The sequence below is a fragment of the Etheostoma cragini genome, chromosome 9 (assembly GCF_013103735.1).
Source record: "Etheostoma cragini isolate CJK2018 chromosome 9, CSU_Ecrag_1.0, whole genome shotgun sequence".
Classification (NCBI taxonomy): domain Eukaryota; kingdom Metazoa; phylum Chordata; class Actinopteri; order Perciformes; family Percidae; genus Etheostoma; species Etheostoma cragini.
In genome coordinates this window covers 14,153,354-14,178,385 of record NC_048415.1, presented here as the reverse complement: position 1 = coordinate 14,178,385, position 25,032 = coordinate 14,153,354, and the positions used below count along the sequence as shown (strand labels likewise).

General features: G+C 40.5%; 1 protein-coding gene across 6 annotated transcripts in view; it reads left to right on the top strand.

The window, feature by feature from the left end:
- arhgef18b (rho/rac guanine nucleotide exchange factor (GEF) 18b) overlaps window positions 1-25,032 on the top strand; it is a 42,836-nt gene that overhangs the window by 3,656 nt on the left and 14,148 nt on the right. For 2 of the 6 annotated variants that reach the window (XM_034881810.1, XM_034881809.1), the window contains exons 2-25: window positions 805-956; window positions 1,438-2,042; window positions 2,449-2,626; window positions 3,412-3,532; window positions 3,630-3,678; window positions 4,260-4,304; window positions 4,739-4,813; window positions 5,545-5,653; window positions 6,076-6,262; window positions 14,384-14,451; window positions 15,196-15,241; window positions 16,468-16,654; window positions 17,365-17,471; window positions 18,830-18,970; window positions 19,899-20,149; window positions 20,353-20,478; window positions 20,569-20,686; window positions 20,830-21,084; window positions 21,285-21,361; window positions 21,558-21,736; window positions 21,920-21,993; window positions 22,345-22,530; window positions 23,569-23,709; window positions 24,073-24,188. In XM_034881810.1, coding sequence (XP_034737701.1) covers window positions 805-956; window positions 1,438-2,042; window positions 2,449-2,626; window positions 3,412-3,532; window positions 3,630-3,678; window positions 4,260-4,304; window positions 4,739-4,813; window positions 5,545-5,653; window positions 6,076-6,262; window positions 14,384-14,451; window positions 15,196-15,241; window positions 16,468-16,654; window positions 17,365-17,471; window positions 18,830-18,970; window positions 19,899-20,149; window positions 20,353-20,478; window positions 20,569-20,686; window positions 20,830-21,084; window positions 21,285-21,361; window positions 21,558-21,736; window positions 21,920-21,993; window positions 22,345-22,530; window positions 23,569-23,709; window positions 24,073-24,188 — 3,593 coding nt within the window. Of the gene's footprint in view, window positions 1-804; window positions 957-1,437; window positions 2,043-2,448; window positions 2,627-3,411; window positions 3,533-3,629; window positions 3,679-4,259; window positions 4,305-4,738; window positions 4,814-5,544; window positions 5,654-6,075; window positions 6,263-14,383; window positions 14,452-15,195; window positions 15,242-16,467; window positions 16,655-17,364; window positions 17,472-18,829; window positions 18,971-19,898; window positions 20,150-20,352; window positions 20,479-20,568; window positions 20,687-20,829; window positions 21,085-21,284; window positions 21,362-21,557; window positions 21,737-21,919; window positions 21,994-22,344; window positions 22,531-23,568; window positions 23,716-24,072; window positions 24,189-25,032 lie in introns of all 6 variants that reach the window. The other 4 variants (XM_034881808.1, XM_034881807.1, XM_034881812.1 and 1 more) reach the window with 2 other exon arrangements.

Genomic DNA, 25,032 nt, shown 5'->3' with positions numbered 1-25,032 from the left:
TGGAAAATGGCTGCAATGAAACAAAGAGTGAAAAATTTAAAGGGGTCTGAATACTTTCCGTACCCACTGTATATACTCCTAGCAGGTTTCTGTTTTACAGTTAGTCGAGAGCAGCATCTCTTTCACCATTCCTTTATTACTGAAATCACAGATGTAACATGGCATGTTTAGCATTAGCGACAACAGATGCAGTTTACACTGGTCATGGTTAATCAGAAAATGAACCTTCACAAAGGAACAGAAACGGCAAAATCTATTAAAGGAGCAGTGAGTCAGGCCCTGTGGAGCCAGGCTGGCTTAGGGTTCACGGCTTTATGAAATGAGGCTTATGTAATCTGTCATAGCTGCAGCTCTCCCCTCCTCAGATGGGCATGGTGCGGCTGAAACCTCAACAGTGAACATGATTTAAACGCCTGACCAGACTTTTCAGACACCACGGGACACTAACATTTTGGTTTTTCATTCAAGTAAAATGTAAGAAATGTTAGAACTACACTTTTTGATCTTAAATATGTGATGCCAAACTCCATATATACCTCTGTACTGTACTGTACTGTACTTTACTGTACTTTACTGTACTGTACTGTACTGTACTGTACTGTAGTTCCTTCATACAGTATGAATGTAGAATATTAGATGTAGAAAAGGGGCGGTATCTCTGCTTTTTCCCCCCATCAAACATAAATCGCTGAAATTGTTTACACAGGTCTGCTATGGTTCTTGTTCTCCTTGTGCTACTGTTGAAGTTTTTGATCTTTAAGGAAATGTTTATAACTCACAAACATCATATCCATTATCTTTCAGCATCAGAGTGCAAGCCATGTCAGTCCTATGGGCCTCCCAGTGCCCAGATTTGTGTCCAGCCTCATACTCACAGCGTGACAGGATCTTCCTCTTCACCATCCCCTGCCTCTATCACTGAAGATGTGTTCTTTGGTAGCACCAATAAGGACCAGGTAAAGCTCTTTGCGTTCTTAGATTTGGAAATCATTTAGAAATGTTATTTTCCTTCCTTTTTTAACCATGCTAGCGGCCTGGTTGTAGAGATGGCAATGTCTGTCAGACTAAAATATCTCATTGGTACAGACATTCATGGTTCCCAGACGATGACTCATCTGACTTTGTATACAGCACCACCATGAGATTAACATTTTGTTTTGTTTTATTGAAAAATCTATTCAAAAGTATTTGATGGATTGGCGACATAAGCATTGTCACTGTAAGCATGTTAGCATTAAGCTAAACATGCACTTTGCCTTAGTACAGCCTCACAGAGCTGCTAGCACGGCTATACATCCTTAATTTCCTTCAGTATAAATAAAGTATCTCTATCTCTATCTATAGACTTACTTGTGTTACATGTATTTTGGATTGGAGCTGGATCTTGTTTATCTACTCTCAGTTCTCCACATCTTTCTTCTCTCTCCCCTATTGCAGGATGCATGTTCAGTAGTCAGTGACTACGACTGCCCCTGTGTGGAGGTGAGCAACAGTGTGGAAGACCTGCTGAGCCTCAGCTCTTCTCTCAGAGATTCTGAGTACTTTAAAGACCTGCAGGGAGAGACAGCGTCTTCCACAGTAACTACAGTCCTAGAGAGCAAAACCCTAAATGTTGGCTTACAGGTGTCCCTAAACACAGACAGTCCTGCGCTCAACCAGCCTGCACAGACTTCTTTGAGCACACTCTGCCCTCAGGACAATGCACTTGTTTCCCCCTATTACATTCATCCTGCAGAAGAACTTCATCAAAACTTTATGGTCACTCAGCTAAGTCCAAAGTTTTTGCCAGGTTGTACTATTGACCGCGGTGACTCCTCAGGCCCTGCAGTAGGGCTTAGCTTGACAATTAATCTGAATGGACTATTAGGGTCAATGGAAAAAGCAAAAGGAATAACTGGACCAGAGGATGTAGAGGAGCAATCCACCATGGATTTTGATGGAGAGTCAGACCTGGACAGCGTTCCCATATTAGTTAGATCCATGTCAACGTCTCGGAGGCACAGCTGGGGTGTCCCTGTGTCCCCCATCAACCTGGGCAGGAGGTAAGATGGATGGATGCTTGTAAAGGATGGAAAGAACGAGAGGGAGCAATCTCAGAGATTAATGTAATTACACCCACTGCACTTAACTCATGGCTCACATCTAAAGTGTTTTTATGTGTTTTTACCTGAATTGACCTTTCGCTTCACTTAACATTGCTTATGGTCACTCTAAAAAACAACAATAAAATGCTGTGCTCTTTAGCTGAGCTCAGTGTTTCTGGTGGTTTAGTTGGTTAGTTTGTTCACTGCTTCTTAAAGCAGTGCATTGCACCAAAATATTTAATGTAAACCAAAAAACAAAAAACAAATAAACTCGGGACACAGAATGTCTTGCCAGAAAGTCTTGTTTAATTTCACTCCCTGGTAAGCCCTCTGCTGTGTGTTTGCTGCTATGATGTGCTAACAGACTGAGTCTGGATGCCATGGCCATGGACAGCGATGGAGAGGGAGAGGATGATGAGGAAGGACAGAAATGTCTCTTCCAGTCAACCCTGCAGGACTACAGCTCCACAGCATGTCCTGGAGAGAAGACAGATGACTCCAGGCTGAGGCTCCCATGTCCAAGAGCCAGGGTCACTAGCATGGTAATAAAGCAACAGTGACACAATATACATATTATTATCAACAGAACTTGTCTCAAGACCAAACGGCAGCTCCAGCTCCGTACCCATTAGTTTCGACTGAAGAAATAAATCCTTAAAAACAAGTAGCAACATGTGGATCATTTATGATTTTTTTACTGTTCTTTTTGGCAACTCTAATAACTCTAATAAGATATATCAGACTTTTGCACAGACGATACTGATCATTCATTTGTTGTTGGTGGTCTTTTCACGTGATTTTGTTGACAATAAGTAAACAAATAAGCTGAGATGGTTGGCCACAACTTGGATATCTCAAACTAAATAACAAAAGACTTTGTGTGAGGTGCATAATGTAAAAATAACTAATGTAATGTAATGTATACTTTATTAGTCCCGAATGAAAGGTTAAAATACAATTTACACTCTGTTGTCATTACACACATTATACACAGGCCTGAATTACACACACACACTCAGTACCTATACATGCACTGATGGAGAGATGTTAGAGTGAGGGGGCTGCCCGTGTAAAAGACGCCTCCAGCAGTTGGGGGTTCTGTGCCTTGCTCAAGAGCACCTTGGCAGTGCCCAGGAGGTGAACTGGCATCTCTCCAGGTACCAGTCTGCCACCAAACTTTGGTCCGTGCGGGGATTGAACCATTGTCCAAAAAATGACTAAACATAAATTGCCAACTAATGACGGCCATTGTAAGTAAAAGTTATAACCATAAGTATTTCAGTTGCATGTGGAGAAGTGGTAAATCAAAGTGTATTTATTCTTTCAGGCTGGTGGTGGCAGGCATCTGTACTCCCGCTCAGAGATCCTCGCAACAGACGAATGTTCCCGTGCTGCACACATTTCTCGTGTTGTGCAGACATCCAAACGGGCCGCAAGGGCAGCAGGAGGTGAGTGTTTGTACGTGTAGAGTACATGCTAGTTTACTCAGCAGGCAGTCCGTTTTCATCATATTAACCATGAGACCTTTGCTTCTTTCTTCTGCAGCAGAGGAGTTTGACCCTGAAGAAAACTTACATTCTACTGAAGGACATATGTAAGTCTGCAAATCAATAATATCTAAGCTTGCGCTAGGCCCACCCCTTCGTTTCCTGTCCCCAAGATGCTTCAGTGTGACTGTCAGCCCAGGTTTTATGATGCTACAAAGAAACACAATGGATACTCCTCTTGTTTGATGCACAGGAGGCAACTGTTCACTTGTGTCCCGTAAATAATACCTGCAGCTTTTTAATGGTTTGGTACAATAGTTGACATACTGTTCTATAGTTGTAAATTGTTATAGTTTGGCACAGATGTCCAACTCCCACGTAACTGGGCTTCCCCCATTCCCTTCTGACATTTCTGCTCCATGTCATATTTCTGCAACCTCCTCCTCTCACTGTCCTCTCTCCCAGCTCCTTAGATGGCCCCTTCAGTGTGTGTGTGTGTGTGTGTGTGTGTGTGTGTGCGTGTGTGTCTGTACTCTGGTGATTGTGTCGACACAGCAGACAAGGAGGATACTTCTCTAAATTGCAAATTGTTTGACACCCAGCTCCCAACAGTCCCTCTCCTCTCCTGTCCTGTCCTCTCCTCTCCTCCCACTGCCCCAACTCAGCCTTAGTATTTTGTTTGTCTTAGGCTGATGGTACAGAAAGTTCTGCAGGAGCTAAAGCTGTACCATGGGTAAGTAAACAGAAGAGGGAGGTCTGCTTGCTCAAACGCTCGTCCCAACCTTCAGAGCAGCAGCAGGGCCAGATTGTGACCAGGGGATTGCACTGCACTGTGTGGGTGCATGCATGTTTTGGGCATGTGTGTTTGCATGTGTGTTTGTGCACTGACACTGTGTGCCATCATCCCTGAAAGGGTCTGTGAAACACTGGAGTTTTATTTTATATTACAACATCATTTGTTGACGCTGAGTTTACCTGACCATGAAACCCAGATAACTGAGTGAAACACATCATTTGTGTAAAAGTGCACTGTTGGCTAAACCATTTAATACTTTCAGGTTGTCTATTCACTTGCTGCTTTAAAAGTCTCTTATGATTATTTAAGGTAAATATGTGGTCCAGTTATCAATTGGAACTTAGTGTCTCTCCACATTGAATCTTTCCCAGAGCGAAGCAGAGGAACAACAGACCAGACACCAAAGTTTCAGGAAATGTCACTTGGTACGAGTTCCTCAATGATGAGTAAGTACTGTCTTTTTCAATTCAATTAAATTGTATTTATATAGCGCTAAATCACAACAACAGTTATCTCATTGCGCTTTTCATAAAAGAGCAGATCTGGACCGTACTCTGTGATGTTATTTACTGATTATTATTGTACAGATTATTATTAATCACTGTTAACTAAAGCTGCATTTTGCATTTATGGAAGTTTTGAATTACGTATACGTACACAATTAAAAGTTATAAAATCCATATAATTACATGCTCAAGTATTGGTTGCTATGTGTCTTGTGTATTTGCATAGAGTTGTATTTCATTGGCCATCTACGATCACAACTGAAAGTGTCTGTACAGTTAAGCTCTTGGTTTTGCAATAATGTGGTTTTTATTCATGTAAACAATCCAATTACTGTAAATGTCTCATCATTGCAACTGTAACTATTTAACCAAATCACCCGTTTAAAAAAATAATTTGTGTATTGATATCCACTTTGTCAATCACAAGAGTGTAAGAAATATGGTATATGTCATATAACTCACACAAGACAAACACTGTCATATTGTGACTGTTAAAAGATGTTAGTAAAAGAAAAGTTGATGAACAAAGTATGGATGAAATAATCAATTTTCAAAAAAACTTTAATGATTATCAAATGCAAGTTCCAGACAAAAAAACATAGATGTATGTCTTTGTTTTTGTATTTCCTTTATTTCTTGGTGTATGTTTCACTTTTTGCTGTTTCGACCAGAAATGATGAAGAGGAGGATCGTACAGAGAAGGTGGAGAAAGGCACCAAGGTGAAGAGGACTCTGAGCTCTCTAAGGAACAGGGTGACCGGCTCCTTCAATAAAGATAAGGTATACCTATACCACACATGGTGCACAATGTCACTATGAACTCGTATTTTCATAGACCATGCTGCCTAAACGGCAATGGAATGTATCACCTTATAGCATTAAAAAGCATTTTAAGGGCTTAGAATTCTGTGTAAATAAAGACCCAATCCTGAGATGTAAACAGTTCCTTGGTGTGCATGTTGCTACACATACAAGTCACTAATCTACTTACACAAACCCTGTTAGATATCCTGCCTCTGACATGATTATGCAATGTCATACCCATCCATGCATTTACTCATACCCATCCATACCCATCCATGCATTTACTCATACCCATCCATACCCATCCATGCATTTACATGCCACAGTAAAAGAGAATACACAAATGCTCATGTAAAAAAAAAAAAACAGCGGTTTTTGCTTTTCTTGTTCCTCTGCAGGGTAAGAACCGAGAAAAAGAGCAGCAGAAAGAGAAGGGGAAGGAGAAGGAGCGGGAGGCAAAAGAGAAAGCGTGTGACAGCAGCAGAAGCAACAGTCATTATTTGATGCCATGCGCTTTCTCCAGCTGTGCCACCTGCTCACTGTGCAGCAAGTCCCTGCAGAGAAAGCATGGCCTGCAGTGCATGAGTGAGTAACACCGCAACCACAGGTGTACATGCACCCCCGCTTGTTTCCAGCCTGACACACACGTGCACAGGTGCTCCAGTCACACACAAACTCGCACCTATTGTACTATACCTATTTATACTCATTCGGCTGCACGCATGATCACTCACACACGTGTTGAAGCACTCAAGCACACTGACAAACAAACAGAGCCATCCCCACAGACAACACACACTCAACCAGAAACTGAAACAAATCATAAAACATTGATGAATTATTCAGGAAACACTCAAATACTCTTTTTAGGTATGAGTATTTCTGACTCCGTGTTATTTTAACACAATTGCTGTGTTATGTGGCAGATTACAACATTAAAAATACATTTCATCAAGTAAGCACATTTTCACTTTGCCTTTACAACACTGTCACAACTTAGAAAGTGACATTCATAGTACATGCCATTCATCATGTTGAATGTGGCTTTTCTTTTGGCTTTCTAAAAAGAAAATGGTGTTCCCTTTCAGTTCCTCTTATGACATCTTTAAACTTCTGCAGTACTTCATACACAAATACACTGACATAATCTAAAATTCACTCTGCACTTCTTTCACTCTGCATCATCACTGTGGGTCTTAGTTTTTCACAACTCTGCTCACTAGTTCAGTTGTTGTATTTGATATTATCGCCATCATCTGACAGTTGTTTATGTGGATTGACAGCACGTCTTTTGTTCTTTGTTTTTCTGGCTTGATATATTCTCCACATTTTTATGTCTTTTGTGTGTTGGGTTGCTTTGCCATTGCTTTGTCACATCTTAACAACCCGTAGCTCGTTTTTTCTGTCTCTCTAATGTCACTCCTATACAGCCTGCAGGTGAGACTGCAATACCTATTGAAAGACATGTAAGAGGTTTGTGACTAAAATGGTAAACACTCTGATAAAGGAAGTCAGACTGTGATAGTACTTTGAAATAGCAGGAGTAGTTCCTTTTATTATAAGATATGTTTAAAAAAAGGCCATGTAGACGAAATAATCAAAAGAGTTAAAAGTAATCAAATGGGCAGGGCAACATTACATAGTAAGTGATTGCTGTGTATTATGACTGTAACGACAGCCTTTGTTAATAGATACATTGTATAAGGTTTTTGAAAGTGATACTTTTATACTCCCACGGGATATTTCTTGATTACACAGCCGGACTTATGCCACACATCTGCCGACAGTATTGTAATTCAGAGACTTTTCTCCTAAGCCATGTGGTCTGTTGGTGGAGAATTTCACATCAACAAATAAAGTTTTAAACAAAGAACAAAGAAACAGGACTGTTCCCAATATTAGTGCCATTTTCTTTTCTTTGAACTGGACGATTTCCATCAGTGCAAGGGGAGAAGCAGTCAGACATTCAGTGCTCACCACTTCATTATTTCTTGCCTGTTACCGAATATGTTTCCTAACTCCTCCTGTTCTTTGGGAGAGAAAGGCCTTAATATGTCCCGGACATTTATAAATTCTGCAGTCTTGCAGAAGGAGCTATAATGTATGATTGTTTTTAATAGGGTGCTTATTAAACAAAGTTGTTCTGGCATATTTCAAGGCACAGGGCATCACACATCCAGTGTGATTCAGATAGCACTGCTTCTTTAGACATTAACCAGAAACATATCTATCTCTCCTGCTTTGCCTCTGAGACAATTCCAAACTAATCAAGCATGGCTGCCAAGAGTAATTAAGTTACAAATTCTACATTTTGACCGACACACAGACCCACAAACAGACCCACACACACACACTCACACACACCTTAGAACACTCAGAAAACAACTAACCATAAAAACAATCAGACGAAAGAAAAGAAAAGATTTTATAAAAAGGAGAAGAAACAACAACATAACATAATCCTCCATATTATAAATAACAACAATAACAATGAATGGTTTATGGGCATGTGGACTTTATCCTTTGTGGAGGAATTTGGATCCCAAAGTTGCAAAACCATTTAATATGATTTCAGCAAAATCATATTAACAAAAAATCTATAACAGGGCACTAAAGAGAAAAGGCCATTCGTGTCTTCTTGGAGTGTCCCTTTAATTTGAACCAAGCCCAGTGGGGATTCAGCCTGTGGAATGCGTCGTTTGTATGCCAGAGATTGTTCCCGGTGAGAGTAGGACACAAAACTGGACAAAACCAAGAATGTGGGATACTTGTTGCTGTTGATCTCAATGGCCGAACTGATTTATATATCTTTCGGGCAGACTACATTTCCTACTGGGTGCAGCTGATTCAGACAAACCCGGGTCTTGTTGGAACGGTAAGAGGCAGCTACTGTAGCAACGGTCTCAAGCGGGATCAGGTGGATAACTCCCGTTGTTTCGCTCAATGGACATTTCGGGCATCCTGGCCGCTAGCTAGGCAGCTATAGCTATGCTAATCATACCCAATCAGATAACATATATTACATTCTTCTTCTTAAGGCGTTGTGTTATGTCTGGTTTACGTCACTGTGTTAACAAGGGGAACTCACATTTAAGGTTCCTTCAATATTTATTGTATCACAAGCTGGCCCATATTTAATCACTCTTAACGTAGAGCTAGCTAACTATTAGCCACGCAATGCTAGCGCGTTAGCATGCCTAAACCGCTTCTATTTAGTTAGGTTAGTTACGTTTAATTATCTTGACGTTATAACAACGACAGGCCACATTGACTCTGTTTGTCTTCGTATTTGAATGTACCTTATTCCCTTCATTTTCACTTTATATGGCTCTTTTGGGAGTTTGTCTTTACTTCTGGCTCCAGACTTTGCATAGAGCTCAACAGGTGATTTCTGGCTAACGTTAGCTTCCAAGATAATTTGTGTTATGTACACCCTAGGTCAGCTGTTGAAATGCACTAGCCTGCTCAGAGGTTACCTTTTAATACGAATGGGGAATTCAAATGGTATTACAAGGTATTCACATTTACAAGTTGATCGTGGTCTGTCGTGTGAGTCAAAGCTGTGTTTAACTGTCTCTTGTTTTGATTTTGGTGGGTTACACAGCAGTTGGCTCACAGGGCGGCTAACTGGTTCGGTGTTATGAAACGCTATAATCCTCGATGTGTTAAATTATGTTGTCCTTGAGTGTCAAATTCTTACTCGTTTACTTCTCTGCTCGGACTAGGCTTTCTCTCTGACTGGGTCACATGCTAATTTTGCTTGGCAGGTCTGCCGGTGCATAACAGCCCACTCCACTGACTCTGGGTCTCACCCATCTCACCCTGTTAGCACACCACTTCTACATGCATCACTGCTTTGTCCTCCAGCATGCCTGCTTTTCTGGGTGTCTGCCTTTTACTAGATTTAAAGTCTGACTGCCTCCATGGACAGTACCTGTCAGAAGATTTTCACCTCAAAACTGTTGTTATCTACTTCTCCTGGTATCCATTGGCCTGATTAAATCAGAATAAGTCCCATCATAAAGGGTGCTAATAAGCAGAAGAGAAATAAATTGAATGAGTAAAATAAATGATCGTCGACTTTCTCAGCATATATCTAGATATACTTCTGCCTTGGCTTTCTCCAAGCTTCAACTTTATAGTATTATCTGTATGCTACTGGTCTCTCATGACCCTCTTATTTGGGCGAGAAATGTGAACGGTGGAGATGTTTCACTTCACTAAGTAAACAGCTCACCGGGTCCCAGTTCCTCTTATTTCACTAGATGATGTCATGGGTTGGCTGGCTGCTTCAGGGTTTGCCACAAGTGTTGATGTTGGTGTCGCTATTATCTCAGGGAAGTAAGTCTTACATACTAACCAAGCAGGTGATGTCAGTTTTGGGCAGCTGTGTGAAAAAGTAATATCTTCAAAACAGCTGACTTCTTTTCCTCATTTGTGGTAGAAAGGTATTTCTATGAACTGCATGAACATAACACAAAAATTAGATGGGGGAACTACACCATGTGCAGTTAGACTGGCCTTGTACATCGGCAAGGAGAGTTTTACAGCACAATTCCAACATAAGATTGACAAAAATAAACAGCTTGTAAGATATGTGAATCTCAAGCACATTCAAGTCTGCAAGTTTAGTGATCTAAATCAAAACCAGCATCTAAAAATCTCCGTGAAGTACAGATAGGGCTGGGTATCGGTCAAAGATCTTCGGTATCAGTACAGATGATGACTGGAACTGTGACTTTTATACCGGTTCCTAAACAATACTTTTTTTTTTATACCAATTTTATAAAACAAAAAGATTATAACATGACATGTTACAGCAAACACATTTTCACTTATTTTTTCAGCTCCTTCTCAGTGAGCCTTGTCTCTGCATGAAGTAGATTTTTCCTGCATGACTCTACTAGGCCCATGTGTTATGCTAAACAGCCAATCACAAGGATTATTAGATCTCGGTAGAAGCATGTTGCTTGTATTGAATTATTGAATGACAAGGCATTTTTTGATACTCAATATTTTCAAGGGGGTAAGCCTCACCTCTTTAAGCTTAGCTCCTATGGCGCCATTTTATTGCTGAAATAACCAAGATTTCTCTTGGCACAGCTACCAGAAGACTTCAAACTTTCAGACACGTTGCCCACGTCACAACGACATCGTCAAGCTCAGTGGGAGGCTGCGCAGTAACGCTCAGCCATCACCAGAAAAGCGCTTCTAATTTCCTTTACTGGTCTCCGTCCAGAACAACAGGATCTGTTGGTCCCTTTCATTAACTATTTATGGATATTTTGGAGGCAATTTGGTCGAAGCCTAAAAAGTATTGAATTTGGTACCCAGGCCTAAGTACCGGTGTACACAATTCCTAGTTAATGTGTTGAAACTTGTAAACCCCCAGTCATGGAAACACACTGTCTTGACTCTGAAAGTTTGAAGGCAATATGATAAAACAATTTTTAAATTTCTTGTGCAATTAATCCAAAATGTAATCTCAATTAGGATTTGGGCTCCTAGCTATCAGAAAAACTGTAACCGAGAAAAACTATTATTTAGACATTTAAGTTTTGTTACTTAAAAAAGTTAAAATGTTTAAATTTTTGTTGTGATTTTGAACTTGTTTTAATTTTTTAATTTTCCATTTTCTTTTAGTTTGTCGGTAAGCTTCGTCTTTCGCCACCTAGAGCAAGCCAAACCAAAATGCTGCTCATCTATCAACATGCACTAAAGATTGTAGTTGTTGGCCTGTCCTCGTTTGCATTTTTACTAGTTCATGAGATACTCACTGAACTGTGCGCTGTACACCACAAGTGCTTCTTGTGTGATAGGGTAGTTACTAGTCAGCAGATGTAGGGTGTGGTGGTGGTTTGGATAGGGGTGCTGAGGGCCCCGTGGACCGGCAGCAAACCACAGTGTTGCTGACATGCGCGAAGGACTGGAACCTATGGCATTGCTCAAGAGTAGCAGAGCTTCTCGGCACTCAGCCACTACGTCCACCTGTTGATATGACTCAGTATATAGTGGCCTTATGTCTAAGCTGTATACTTTGATCTGTCATTTGTAAGTCATTTTTTGGGTGCGTCACTTGTATTGGTATTGTGCTATTGCCAGACGTTGAGGCGGTCTGTAGCTGCAACGAGTCATTGCTGATAAGCTCTGTGATATCGGGAAACAGAATACAGGGTGTTCTGGCTTATCTTAGGATATATTTTTTTTTACTTTCATTAAGCAAAACTATTTCTGAATGCAGTTTGAGTACAATCACCTCTACACAAATTCCTGAACAGAAATGGCTTACTTTTGGGTTCTTCAGTGCTGACTTCAAGGGATGTTGTTGCAATGGCATGACTTTTAATTCAATCTATCTTTTACCTTCTATCTCTTCCTGTTCTTAGCTATAGTTTCCCAGACTTGCCCAGTCAGTGTGTTTGGGCTTTGTTGAAGATGCACTACTAGCTTGATAAACCTTATTAGACGTTGAAGGTTTGTTGTACTTTTTGACCGGAAGAGCCAGGCTGGCATGGGGATTGTAATTTTGCATATTAGTTGGAGCGAGGTGGAAAATGATCTCTGAGTCTGGCTGCTTGAATACTGAGTAGTGTGTTCACTCACTGACTTCCATCTGAAGGTAAAAAAAAGAAACGGAGTAAAATCTTTTCTGAAGAGGTGTTTGTATATTTTGTGTTTCTGGTAAAACTATGCACGCCTCTGTGTCTACATTGGGATAAATTGCAGCAGTTCAGTACTGCTGCTGGACCCAGCTCAAAGAGAGAGCACTGCTGGTGAAGATTATTCAGAAGCCCGTTTCGGTTTTCTTTTCCTTCAGCTCAGCCAGTAATTGTTCATTTATTACCCGAGACAGGGAGACTGCGGGGGTAGGTTAAGAAATTATGAATGAAGTAAAAGAATAGAGTAAAAGTGGTTGGGGCTGGAGCTAAAAAGGCAAAATAGAAGATAGATTACACAGACACTCCTGGATTGTATATGCATCTTTTTCTATCTCTCACTGCTTCATGCCTTAACTGCACAGGAGGAGTTTTTTTTTTGTCATTGTCTCTGTTGTTCTGGCACACAGACAGGGAATAGGCGGTAGAGGCTTTACTGTAGACTTTACAACAGCTAGTAGCAGTTGCTAGAATGGTTCATGTTTAAAATGTGTTGTTCACAGGACTTCTACTTTTGTCAACATAATTCTGATTTCAGACAATCATGTGACATGGTGAATGTAAAGGGGGCAGTGCGCAATATTTTCCATGGCAATTCTGTATTGATACATAGACGGCAAGTATTATACTGTATATGTGTTGGTCAGTTTGTCCGCTTGACAATCCAATTTTGTAGCATTACATTTTAATTGAGATGAACAAACTGTATCTCTTTAAATAAAACAGAAGTTTTCTTTTGGGGACATAATTTCACATTAAGAAAGTTGGGAAAAAAATTGTAATAAATTGCAGAATATTGCAATATGTTTAAAATCACAGTAATACCATATTGTGATACACCGTATCCTGATGGTGTCGCATTGAGGCCTTTGGGGATTCTCACCCCTATTTGCTTCCGATTCTAATTTCAGATTATTTGGTCTTTTTCAGGAACGAGTGACCCACTTGGTGCAGCTAAAGTCTGCTTTTCACTAATAGATGCATTATATCAGGCTGTTAAACTCACCAACCCTGTTTCCACTGATCAGCGTCTATACAGAGAAGCAGCTCTCGTTTTAGTGTGCGTATGTATTTCTTACCCTGTGTTCATCTGTATGTGTTTTGTCCACATGTTTCTTGTCCACGTCAGGCTGGTTACCTGGCTGTGTTGGGATTTGACTTTGCATAGTGATAACCATTAACTTCATTTGTTTGGCCAGCCTACCGGTAGTCCCTCAGCAAAGGCTTCTGTTGCAGTATGGTTTTTCCAAAACAACTTTTGAAGTATCTGTGTTAATCAGCTGAGATACAATCAGTCATGTCATCTAAACCTGACAGCTTAGCTGTGTTTTCCATACAGGGGAAGCGGTGGACCAAAAGCGAAAATTCTTACTAAGATAAAGGGAAAATCTTTCCTGTCTAAAGTGACTTTGTATCTTGTACGTAGGCCTGTAACAATTATAACGTAATTGTCCAATCACAATATTTTCTAAGTAATCGCTGTTTCTTTGTTAAACCGCTATTAATTGCCAACATGAGCTAAGTTGCCAAGGGAAAAAGTAATGAATAAATAAATATTTTTAAATTGAAAAGACTGAAAGAGCCAATTTTATTGGTAATCACAAGTATTCCTCTAGACAATCAATTGTACAGCAACATTTGGATTTGTTACAGCTCTTGTACGTGTAAGAAAACAGAAGTTACAGAGCTACTGCTGTACCAATCTCATGGAGCTAAAAGTGTTTCTTTGATTTGATGAGAATACTTATCTACAAAACAAATACTTGACATTGTGATTGTTGATAGAGGTGCTAATAAAGCATCCAAGCCTCCAGACTTTGTTTCAGCACCTTTACAGTGCTTTTTTTGAATCACACATAGCCTTCTTTACTTTAAACACTGCCTCGAGGGAGCTGTCATATTGGTTTTACTTACGTAATTTCCTTTCCTACTGTTTTAATTTGTTCTTTCCCTATTCAATCCAGAAGCCACTGCTGTTGCCGCTATGAACTCTGCCTCTGTGTGTCTAATGCAGCACTGACTCTGTGTTCCTGTTCCTGCTGTTTTTTAGATTGTGCTGTGAACGTTCACAAGAGCTGCAAGTCTCTGTTGGCTGAGTGCACCAGCAGCAGGAATAAGGTAAACACTACACTGGAGCATAGAAAAAAACAGGGACTAAGGCTATAGGGAAGTCACACTAGTACCTTCACTTTCAATGTGTTCTACTGTTTTGCATATAGACTAGATATATACACACACACACAAATGGTCAGACATTGCAATTAGGGGCACAGACAATGAATTTAATATCATGCATGTGTCATGATCACTGTGGTGTTAATTTATTATATACTGACCATAATAGGATTTTGTTCCATTCTTTCATTCACTTTGTAAAAGAGCATGACATTTGTGATGAGAAAAGATTTGTGCTATTCTACAATGCAAATGTGTTTTTCTAGTTTTACCAAAAAAATTAGATTTCCAAGCTTTTCTGCAACTTGTTTTTTACTATCGACAAACACCTACCTGCATCCACTGTTCTTGCTTTCTTCACATAGCCTATGCTTAATGCTCTGTTGTTACATTTTGAGGTTGAGCAAATGTGCTATAGGAGAACATTTAATGTAGCACCGCAGCCTCCACATGTAGCTACTGCACTACCTCAACAAAGAAGAATAAATCCACTTTTAGCAGGGAGAGTTTTGCATTCAATCAGGGACATGGCATTTAAGACAATTTAAGATAACATGCCTTTGTGCACTCTTATCTATCTGTCCTGTAAAGAAAGTAAGACAAGCAAGCACTTTTTAGGCATTTTGTAATCTGTCACTCAGCTGATAAAAGCCTGAGTGAATGACTATCTTTATTTTCTCCACACAGAGGGATTTTCCACTGAGAACTGGCTCTTCAGGATCTCCTAGTCTTGGTAAGCAGGACGTGCATGAGTGACCATTGTATCAATTGATGTGGGGGGCATACATTGATGGATGGTTTGTTTATGGAAGATGGTTTAGTCCCTGTGTGTAAAATTAAAAAGCAGGTTGGCTCTCTGGTGGTTTGCAGCAGATTAAATAGATGTGATAAGCCATGTGTGCATGTGTGCGTGTGTGTGTGTGTGTGTGTGTGTGTTGAAGACCTTTCTGAGCATAGAGGTGGTGATTGGCCTCCGACAGACTGTAGGCAAAGGTGATGATTGGCCATTGTTAATAACAGTCGGGAGCTTTGCCTCCGGTTCAAGCCCACTAAAGATGGATTTCCTTTATTATCATCAAGTGATAATACTATATACTACTAATTGTAACATTAAGCAGGTCCCATTGCATGTGACTGAACCCGCAGGAGACGGCAGCTTAAGTTAATCTCCTGGAGCAGTTGTTATTCTCTTCTGAACAGCTGGAGTCCTGTCAGCCACACCTGATTTCTCCTCATGTTCTGCTCCTGCCAATCAGTAGCTCGTGCAGGGGGTCGGAAAGATGGAGAGGGAGAAATGAAGGAAAAGTGTAGAATCAGAAATTACGAGAACGGGAGGGACCGGACATAAGGATATATATATATATATATATATATATATATATATATATATATATATATAAACCAGGCTTTGTGCCTTCCTCTGCGTCTCCGGCTTACACCGGTGAAGGCACACTACTAATTACTTTTGCCATAATACAGATACTACGACAGAGATTATTGTACTTTACCATGGCGTTTGTGTTATTACACAGCTCCTTCTGCCACTCCTCCTAGTTTATCTGTGTGTCTGCCACTCCTAGTTTGAGACATTAACAATGGAGCTAGCGGTTACCAAAGGTGCTACCCAAAAGACGGGGACCTCCAAAGGTTCCTCCAGGATTGCTAACCTATCCTCCTATTCCACCCCGTCTTCCTCTGCCTCATCGTGGGGTCTGTCCGGACATGTTGGTGTCCGAGTGTTGATGCACCGCGACCTGATCACCTGTCGATTCTTCCGATCCCTGCCTCGATCTTGGCTAAAAAAATACTGGGGTCGTCGGGTCCAGCACCCGTCTGCCTCTTCGTCCTCTTCTGCTCTGCGCTTGTCATCTTCTCCTTTCTCTCTCTCCTCACCTCATTTCTTCTCATCTCCCTCCTCTTGTTTTCTCCGTTCACCTGTCTCTCGTCTTTCCACCCCAGCCCTAAAAGACCGGGACAGAGAGCGGGAGCATTCGGGCCCAGCCTCATCACAGGCCTTGGATGGCCACCCAGGTTATCACAGCACCCCAGGCATGACCATAAGTCCGTGGGGACCTAGCACTCAGTACACCAGCTCCACCACAGCCTCCAGCCTTGGCCACAGCCTCCGTCACCGCAACAGCTTGGGGTGAGTTTCTCTGCCTTTCAAGTAAGACTCTTTTACTCCCTCACTAAAAGTGTATTATTTTTTTTTCTTCTGCAGAATATTTTTTATTTTTGGTTTCTCCCTTTTTTTGTAGTTAGTTTCCTTTAGAAAAAGAAAAAAAAAGATTTCTCCTAAATGACAGGATTCACTTTTACTTGTAGTGCAAAAAACGCCGCAAAAATTATATTTCTTTCTCTCAAATATATAATCCTGTAGATGTTTACAGGACCTGCTGTGTTTTAATGCTGTACATTTTTAGATTATTTCATACTGAAATACTGTTTTCTCTATGCCATCATAAGATATGTGTTTATAGTTGACATATCAAGGCAAGCTGTCTTTTCTAATAAAACAACATTATGAAACTAGTCTAGATGGCTCTCAGAAGTAAGACACGTGTAACGAGGTGGTAAGGCTGTGGGAGCGAGAGAAAGGGGGAGACGGACAGAGGCGTAGGGATGGTGTAAACGAGCAGAAGAAGGGGAGTTATAGATGAGCAACAATAAATAGGAAAGAAACATGTAGCTGCCTGGATTTCTCTTTTATGGCAACATTTTTGTCTTTGTTACTGTGGACCTGTAAATGCACATTTTGGCTCCTTAATGTATTTAAGATACCACCAGCTAGTGGGATTAAGTCTGTCTCAGTGTCATCATGTATGCCACCTTGGACCTGTGGTTGTCGTCCCTCAGATCCCTCCCTGGGGAGATGGATGAGACAGATGCTCTCCGCTCCAAACGCTGCAACGAAGACGCCATTTCCCTTGCTCCCTCCACTGCCGAGTCCATCATCGTTGAAGGTGAGTTGACTGACTGAGAAGGCGATTCAACTTGAATTTCAACAGTTCCCCTTCCACACTTGGTTTCCTGGATGGAAATGGTTATGATGGTAACAATACCTTTTATCACAACCTGTTCAGTTCCTTTTAAGAGTTTTGTGTTTGCCAGTGCACTTTGATAGTTTGTATTAAGGGAGTTTTCCTAAATTCAGGGAGAAGAGAATGTCATTAAGTTGTAGTGTGTGGGAGAGACAGACAGTTTACCGGGTAATAACTTTCCACATACAAAGAGCTACTGCACCATCTTTTTCTCCAAGCCGCCCTATTTTAAGGTTTGTTTTTTCAGAAACATGCTTACCATCAAAGCGCTACAGCACCACTAGTACTCCAATACAAGCATGAAGATTCTTATTTTATCTCTGTGTTGCCTTACAGTACATTGAGGAAGTAACTGCAGAAAATCTAATTTGACAATGTCCAAATGTCCCCTAATAAAAACATTTGGGTTACAGTCTTGTACCTTAAGTAACATTTGAAGCACCAAGATGACTTGGCTGTAAGCTGTATCAATAAACAAATCTAAGCCACAAACACTTTTTGAAAGGAAGTATTGCCTGTTTTTGATAAATAAAGAGTAATGTAATAAAAGTATAGAGTGCAGGGTCAGCTACAAATCAGCATGTCTTAAACTGAGAGTAGGTCAACAATGAATGTTATTATCATCTAATCAGCAAGTTCAGTCTGTTTAGTGGAGCACTGGTTTAAATGTGCTCAGACCTAAGCAAAAACTAAATAAATAAAAAAGACTGATGTATAAATAAAGTTGCATATTAAACTGGGCCCACGATAATGGGTAGGGTGAATAACGTATTGTAAATAAATGTTTTCCCTTAAAATACAGGTGGCTGTTTTAATTCCAAAGGCCAAGGAAACTTTATCGGGATGTATTGTATCCTGGATCCATAAAATAACTGGCCTTTAATAATAAAAATGTGCCTGCCTCTATGGGGATTTACCATAGCGGTGTGTATACGTATGCCCCCTTGTATTTTAAGGAAGAAAATGTATTTATTTATTATACATTATTCATTCACAAAGAAATTTGTGTCCTTAAAGGTTGTATTTTTCCCTTTTTTTTTAAACTAAGGCATTAAGATCAACTTCCAAAGATGATTTTTTTTTTATTATTCCTCTTCTTATTCAACTTTAGCATGGGTTCATAAATGTATGAGCAGCACTGTACCTTTTTATGGTGCATTGAAAAATGAAGCTATGAAAATAATAAAACCCTGATTTTTAATTTTTTAAATATATTTTAAGACATTAACATCACCAACAGATCCACTGAGACATTAGAATGCCTCTGTTCCTCTTGTCAGATGCTCACTATGCAGCAGTGCGGGCTGATCTGGAGTCCGATGCCCAGGACCTGGAGGCAGAGTCTTGGAGTTTGGCAGTTGACCAGCAGTTTGTCAAGAAGCACTCTAAAGAAATGGTGAAGAGACAGGATGTGATATATGGTAAGTGTAATGTCTTAGGTCGTGTTCACACTTATACCTGTCCAATCAGTGAGTCACCTGTCCTCTGGATTGACTGGGTAGCTCATTGATAGGACATCAATTTTAGTTTTAAAGTTGTAGTAGCTTTTTAATAGTAGTAGTAGTAGTAGTAGTAGTAGTAGTAGCTGTATCCTCAAGCAGATTAGGCGCAACTTCTTTTCAACTCCTCAAGCTCAACTTTGAGGGACATCACTTTGTGAACAAGACCTGTAAACAGACTAGGAGTGGGAAAAATAATCGATGCATCGCCATTCTCTCTAGAACAATTCAATGCTTGATTCTGATCTGAAGTTAATAATCGATTATTTAAATGTCTCCAGACACAAAAATCTGAAAACAGAGTGACTGAAAGAGGATGGGATAATGGACAACAATATAGAGTTTAGTTTTATACATGTGATCTAATAAGACATGCATAAAATAAGTAGGAAAAAAATCAAAAAGGCTGTTCATCTACTTTATCACCTTACATCTGACCACCTCATGTTTCATGTTCTAAGAAGACAATTCTCCACCTTTAAACATGATGGAGCCTCTGACATGGAAGATTACTGAGAGGGAAGGTGACTTTCACAAGCATGTTTAAGGCTTAAGCATGGGTAAAAACCTCAGTGTATGACAAAAATTGTTTATGTCAAAATCTAACAAACTGAGATTTACACTGTATGTATATTTATTAAAATCAAGCATGGAAATGCACATAAAAAAGGTGCCCAGAGATTCCCACTCCTAGTATGTAAAAGGACAAAAATATGAGGAAAATAGGTTATGCAAGGTTTGGATGGCGTGAAGCGCCCGATGTGAGCCAGTCCATAGCATTCCAATGCATGTTATACATGTATGTGCTTTACGTGGCAGAACATAAACTTTTAACCTTGTCATTGTACAGAGCTGATGCAGACGGAGATGCATCATGTGCGAACACTGAAGATAATGCTGCGTGTGTACGTCCGTGAGTTGAAGGAGAACCTCCAGATGGACTCAGGCAAGCTGGACTGCCTGTTCCCCCGCTTGGAAAATCTCCTCGAACTCCACACACATTTCCTGTCTCGTCTCAAAGAGCGACAGCGAGAAAACCTTGTTACGCCCAACGACAGGAACTATGCGATCAACAGATTGTCAGACATTCTGATCACGCAGGTAGGGTGTCAAAGAAGAACACTCATGCACACAAACTTCTTGTATACAAGTCTTGAATACATCACATAATAGTTACGCATGCAGAATATGATGCACAAATTATTAAACGGCTTACTTCTTGTGCAGTGGTGCGATACGGGCCAGCATACACACACAAACAGCATAAACAGAACAGAGACATGACAGTTTTCTTTGTTCACCAGTTCTCAGGTGAAATAGGAGAGAGGATGAAGGACAGCTACGGAGATTTCTGCAGTCACCACACGGAGGCTGTCAGCTACTACAAAGAACAGCTGCAAAACAACAAAAAGTTCCAAAACATCATACGGGTAAAACACATCAGTCTTCAGATTTTTTTTAATCCACAGTACATCTGCTTTTAGGAGTAATAAATCATGTTTTGTTTTTTTTCTTCTCAGAGAATCAACAACCTGTCCATTGTGCGGAGGTTAGGAGTAACTGAGTGTATTCTGTTGGTGACGCAGCGCATTACCAAGTACCCAGTACTAGTGGAGCGCATTTTGCAAAACACTGAAGGTCCAGTATTTCACATGCAACTTTCTGCCTAATAAATCACTTTTAAATCAAGTACTCCTATTCATTTAATGGGGTATAACTTCACCCATTATAGGTCAATTTTGCTGTATCCATAAAGCACTGCATGTTATTTCTGTCTCCAGCGGGTTCAGAGGAGCATGAAGATCTGACTCGGGCGCTGGGTCTCATTAAAGACACCATCGTTCAGGTTGACACGCTAGTTAATCTCCATGAAAAGAACTCTCGACTCCGAGAAATACACAACAAAATGGAGCCAAAGGCACTGGGAAAAATCAAAGATGGCAGAGTGTTTCGCAGGGAGGACCTGGTGCAGGGCAGGAGACGACTGCTGCATGAGGGCACAGTCAACTGGAAAGCTGCTTCTGGCAGGCTCAAAGGTATGTTTTGGCATGATGGAAATACTTTACTGATCTTATATCTAGGTGTGTGCATATACTATATTGGCTGTTCCTTTAAAAAAAAAAAAAAAACAGTGATCTCTCATTCTGGTCCTTTGCCAGGTTTTGTGATGAATTAATAATGAAAAAGGCTATTATAATCTACCTTCTTCATTTGTGATTTTCTTTTGTCCTTACAGATATTCTTGCAGTGCTCCTCTCAGATGTGTTGCTCTTGTTACAAGAGAAGGATCAGCGATATGTGTTTGCTACAGTGGTGAGTGATTTATCAGTTCTGTCAGTATGACACTAACAGAAACGTGTATGAAAGAGGAATACGCAGTAAGAGTAGTGTGCAGTAAGATGTGAGTGGGAACTGAATTTAATCAGTCATACATGACGGCTCTGTCATCAAATGATAAGCACCAGTAACCAAAAAGTCGCTTTTCTTCTTCTTCTTGTTATCCACGCAGGATAACAAGCCGTCAGTGATCTCTCTTCAGAAGCTGATTGTCAGAGAAGTGGCCCATGAGGAGAAAGCCATGTTTCTTATTTGTGCCTCGTCCAATGAGCCAGAGATGTATGAGATCCACACCAACTCCAAGGAGGAGCGAAACACTTGGATGGCACACATACGGCAAACTGTTGAGAGGTAGCTGCATTTATTCAGAGAGGAAATAACAAAACCGTGTATTACTATTATGTACATTTTGTGGATTTAAAAAAAAAAGAGTAATTTGAGTATGATTTAGATACAACATAAAATGTATAGGAACCTTACTCGTTTGCTTCCTGTCTCTCCATCTAAAATGGCTTCTGTCCTGTTCCCTCTTAGTTGTCCTCATACAGAAGAGAGGCTGTTCAGTGAGCAGGAAGAGGCTCGAGCTTTCAGGCTCAAAGAATTTCAAGGTAAGTGCAAATTAAGTAAGCAATTACAAAGAATCTGCCAGGAAAACATGTAGTAGATGTAGTAGACCACAAGGGGGTGCTTGGGTATCATATTAGCTTTAAAAATGTTAGAAGTTGATTTTACTTTTTCTCTACATCTCATCTCAGTAGATCAAAACTGATTTAGGATACATAGATTATATTCCTTACGACAAAAGCTGTTTACAACACCTAAGCATATTTGAGTGTTGTAAACAATAAAGGTATTTGTATAAGTGCACAAGAAGGAAGCATGGGCCAAAACTTGCATTGCTATCTGTTGTTTTAGGAAATTAAGTCCTCTCTAAATCCATTTCATGTTTCCCATTGTAGAACGGCTGAGCCAGAAGGATGCAGTGATCATCCAGGCTCTCACTGAGAAGCTGCAGCTGTTTGCTGACATGGCAGAGTCTGTGGCAGGTCTAGAGGACACAGGTTCACGTTCCAGGCTTCTGCTTCGAGGAGACGCCTCAGACCTCCAGCAGGGGGAGGCCCTCCTTAAAGGAGCTATCACTGAGGGTAGGACAATGCTGCATGATATGTGCATCTGCTTTAGATACAGAGGTATGGCATTGTGTGAATTTTACAAACAGATTTAGGGGCCATCGACACGGAAACGCTTTTTGGTGCAAGCGCACGTTTTGGCCAATCGTCTAAATTAATCCTGTAAACGCACACCCCGAAGACGCACTTTTTTGAAACCTACACGTCATACGGCCGGACACTGCTTTACTGCAAGCTCTGAGTCACTTTGTTTTTTCTCTTGAAGCAGTGACAACGCAGCTGACAGGAAAGGCTCTCCTTGTCAATACACATGCTAGAAAGAGGTTTGCTAAAGTTTTAAAGACCATGCTAAAAAATTCGCTCTGATAATTTGGCTCCGCTTCGGATGCCATCAGGCGGGATCTCTAGTTGTAATTAGTTCTTCACTGACCAGTCAGCATTCATTAGCCGAGTGCTAGCGTGTTATGGGCTACAACGACTCAACCTGTAAGAAATCCAAAGGACAAAAGTCCAACCTATAATCCATGTTGAACTTGCAAAAACTATAATGAAATCTGAGATTTCCCAACAAAAATCAGGCAAAAGAGAAACATTTAGCCATCTAGCTCCATAGCGTCCCATTCATTTAGCATTTGACTGTGATCACCCCCAGTGGAACTTTTGTGGAACTGCAACCACATTTTGGACAATGGGGCTAAACGGTGTGTAAACCGGTTTTCCGTAGACAGGCATGGTCCGCCTTTTCTTCTCCGGTTGTTGGTGACTTTCTGTAGCAGAAATAAATGCCACCTATAGGCCTGGAATACAAAGTTGCGTGTTGAGTCATTTACCAATGGATCCATTTGGACGCAAATATTCTTGAAACGATGCCAAGGAGGACAGGGAAAAATAAGATTGGTACGTGTGGACGTGGCCTAGTCGATTTCATATACTGCTCGCTGTAGCCATGTATTAAATCCGTGGGTCCTTGCATTGCTGAATTTGCTACTGTTCCGCTCCACCTCTCACTCTGTTCAGTTTTTCAAATCTAACTTGCCATTTCTTTCACTTCAGTGGAGAACCTGCAGAACCTGCTGCAGTCGGGAGTGAGGGACGAGGCTCCAACCTCACGGCTGGAGGAAGGGAACGGCTCTGGGGTTCTGCCCAGGCGAGCAGATACCTTTGGGGGCTATGACAGCAGCCCCACCATCCTCAGTAAGAGTGAGTCCAGCACAACGCATGCCCCGAGGAAATCTACCATCTAATGGACTTGCAAATGTATTTCAGTGGCCTTTATGCCATTATTAAATGATGAATTATTAAACAACAAACATTTTTGTCTATTGACTCTTTGAATTGGTTTTATTGTTTACAATTATGTGTACATTTCTAATAATAACTTTCCTGGTGTTCAGAGCATTTCAAGACCGTTTTGGGCAAATACATGTATATGGGTGTTGTTTCTGTGCAGTGTTTGTCATATTTGTATGTATATGTTTGGTTTAATTACTTGTGTGTGTTTGTCACTGTGTCCCTTTCTTTTTTGTGTTGGTGTTGGTGTTGCTGTGTCTGTGCCAGATGGCAGTGTGAAGAAGAACTTTTCTGGCGAGTGTAGAAACCGAGACAGAAGCCAGAGAGCGAGCTCTGACCCTCAGCTCAAAGACCTTTGTGGCAGCCACACCTTGGAGCAGACGGTAGGGGCTCAACACACACACACACACACACACACACACACACACACACACACACACACACACACACACACACACACACACACACACACACACACACACACACACACACAGTATATCTTGGGATGAGTCACTGTGTTATTTCCTGTAAATAGTAATTAACAGAGAATAAATAATGATTTGGAAAGTTTCCATGCGCTGATGTTTACTGTAACCCTGTTCTCGCAGGTCATTCGTTGTTTATAAATAGATAAAGAATAGATAAAGCCTTGATAATACCTGAACAAGAAAGATAGGGCATGTCAGTGAGCAATGTTGCTGACACTGAGCAGTGTGTGAGAAACAAAGCCAGTTTTACGCTCAGCTGCAATTAATAACTAAGTTACAATGCTGTGAAAATGTTCCTTTTAAATGTAAGTAATTCTATTTCTTGTCTAAGCAAAACTTAACTGTGTTTCTGTATTGCTCTCAGGGAGACTTCAATTACTGACAAGCAGTTGATCAATATTTTATATCTTGTGCTGCTCAGCTCTCATATCAAGGTTGTAGTAACAGGTTGTTTTAAATATAATACATAAATATCATTTGACATCCAGGATAGTAATAGTTTTACCACTATGGCGAATAACAGCAGTTGGACCGATTTTATTTATTTTAGTGTGTAGGATGTGCAGAAATAAAGAACACGTGTGCATAGGGTCAGTTCATTCTGAATCAAGTGCCAGCTAGTATTATCTTTTTTCACAAATTACATATAATCACAGTTAAAAATAATCACGCATGAACTTATTTTAAAATCTGATTTTATCACTACACATTTTAAATGTTCTAAATGTTTTCACAGTAT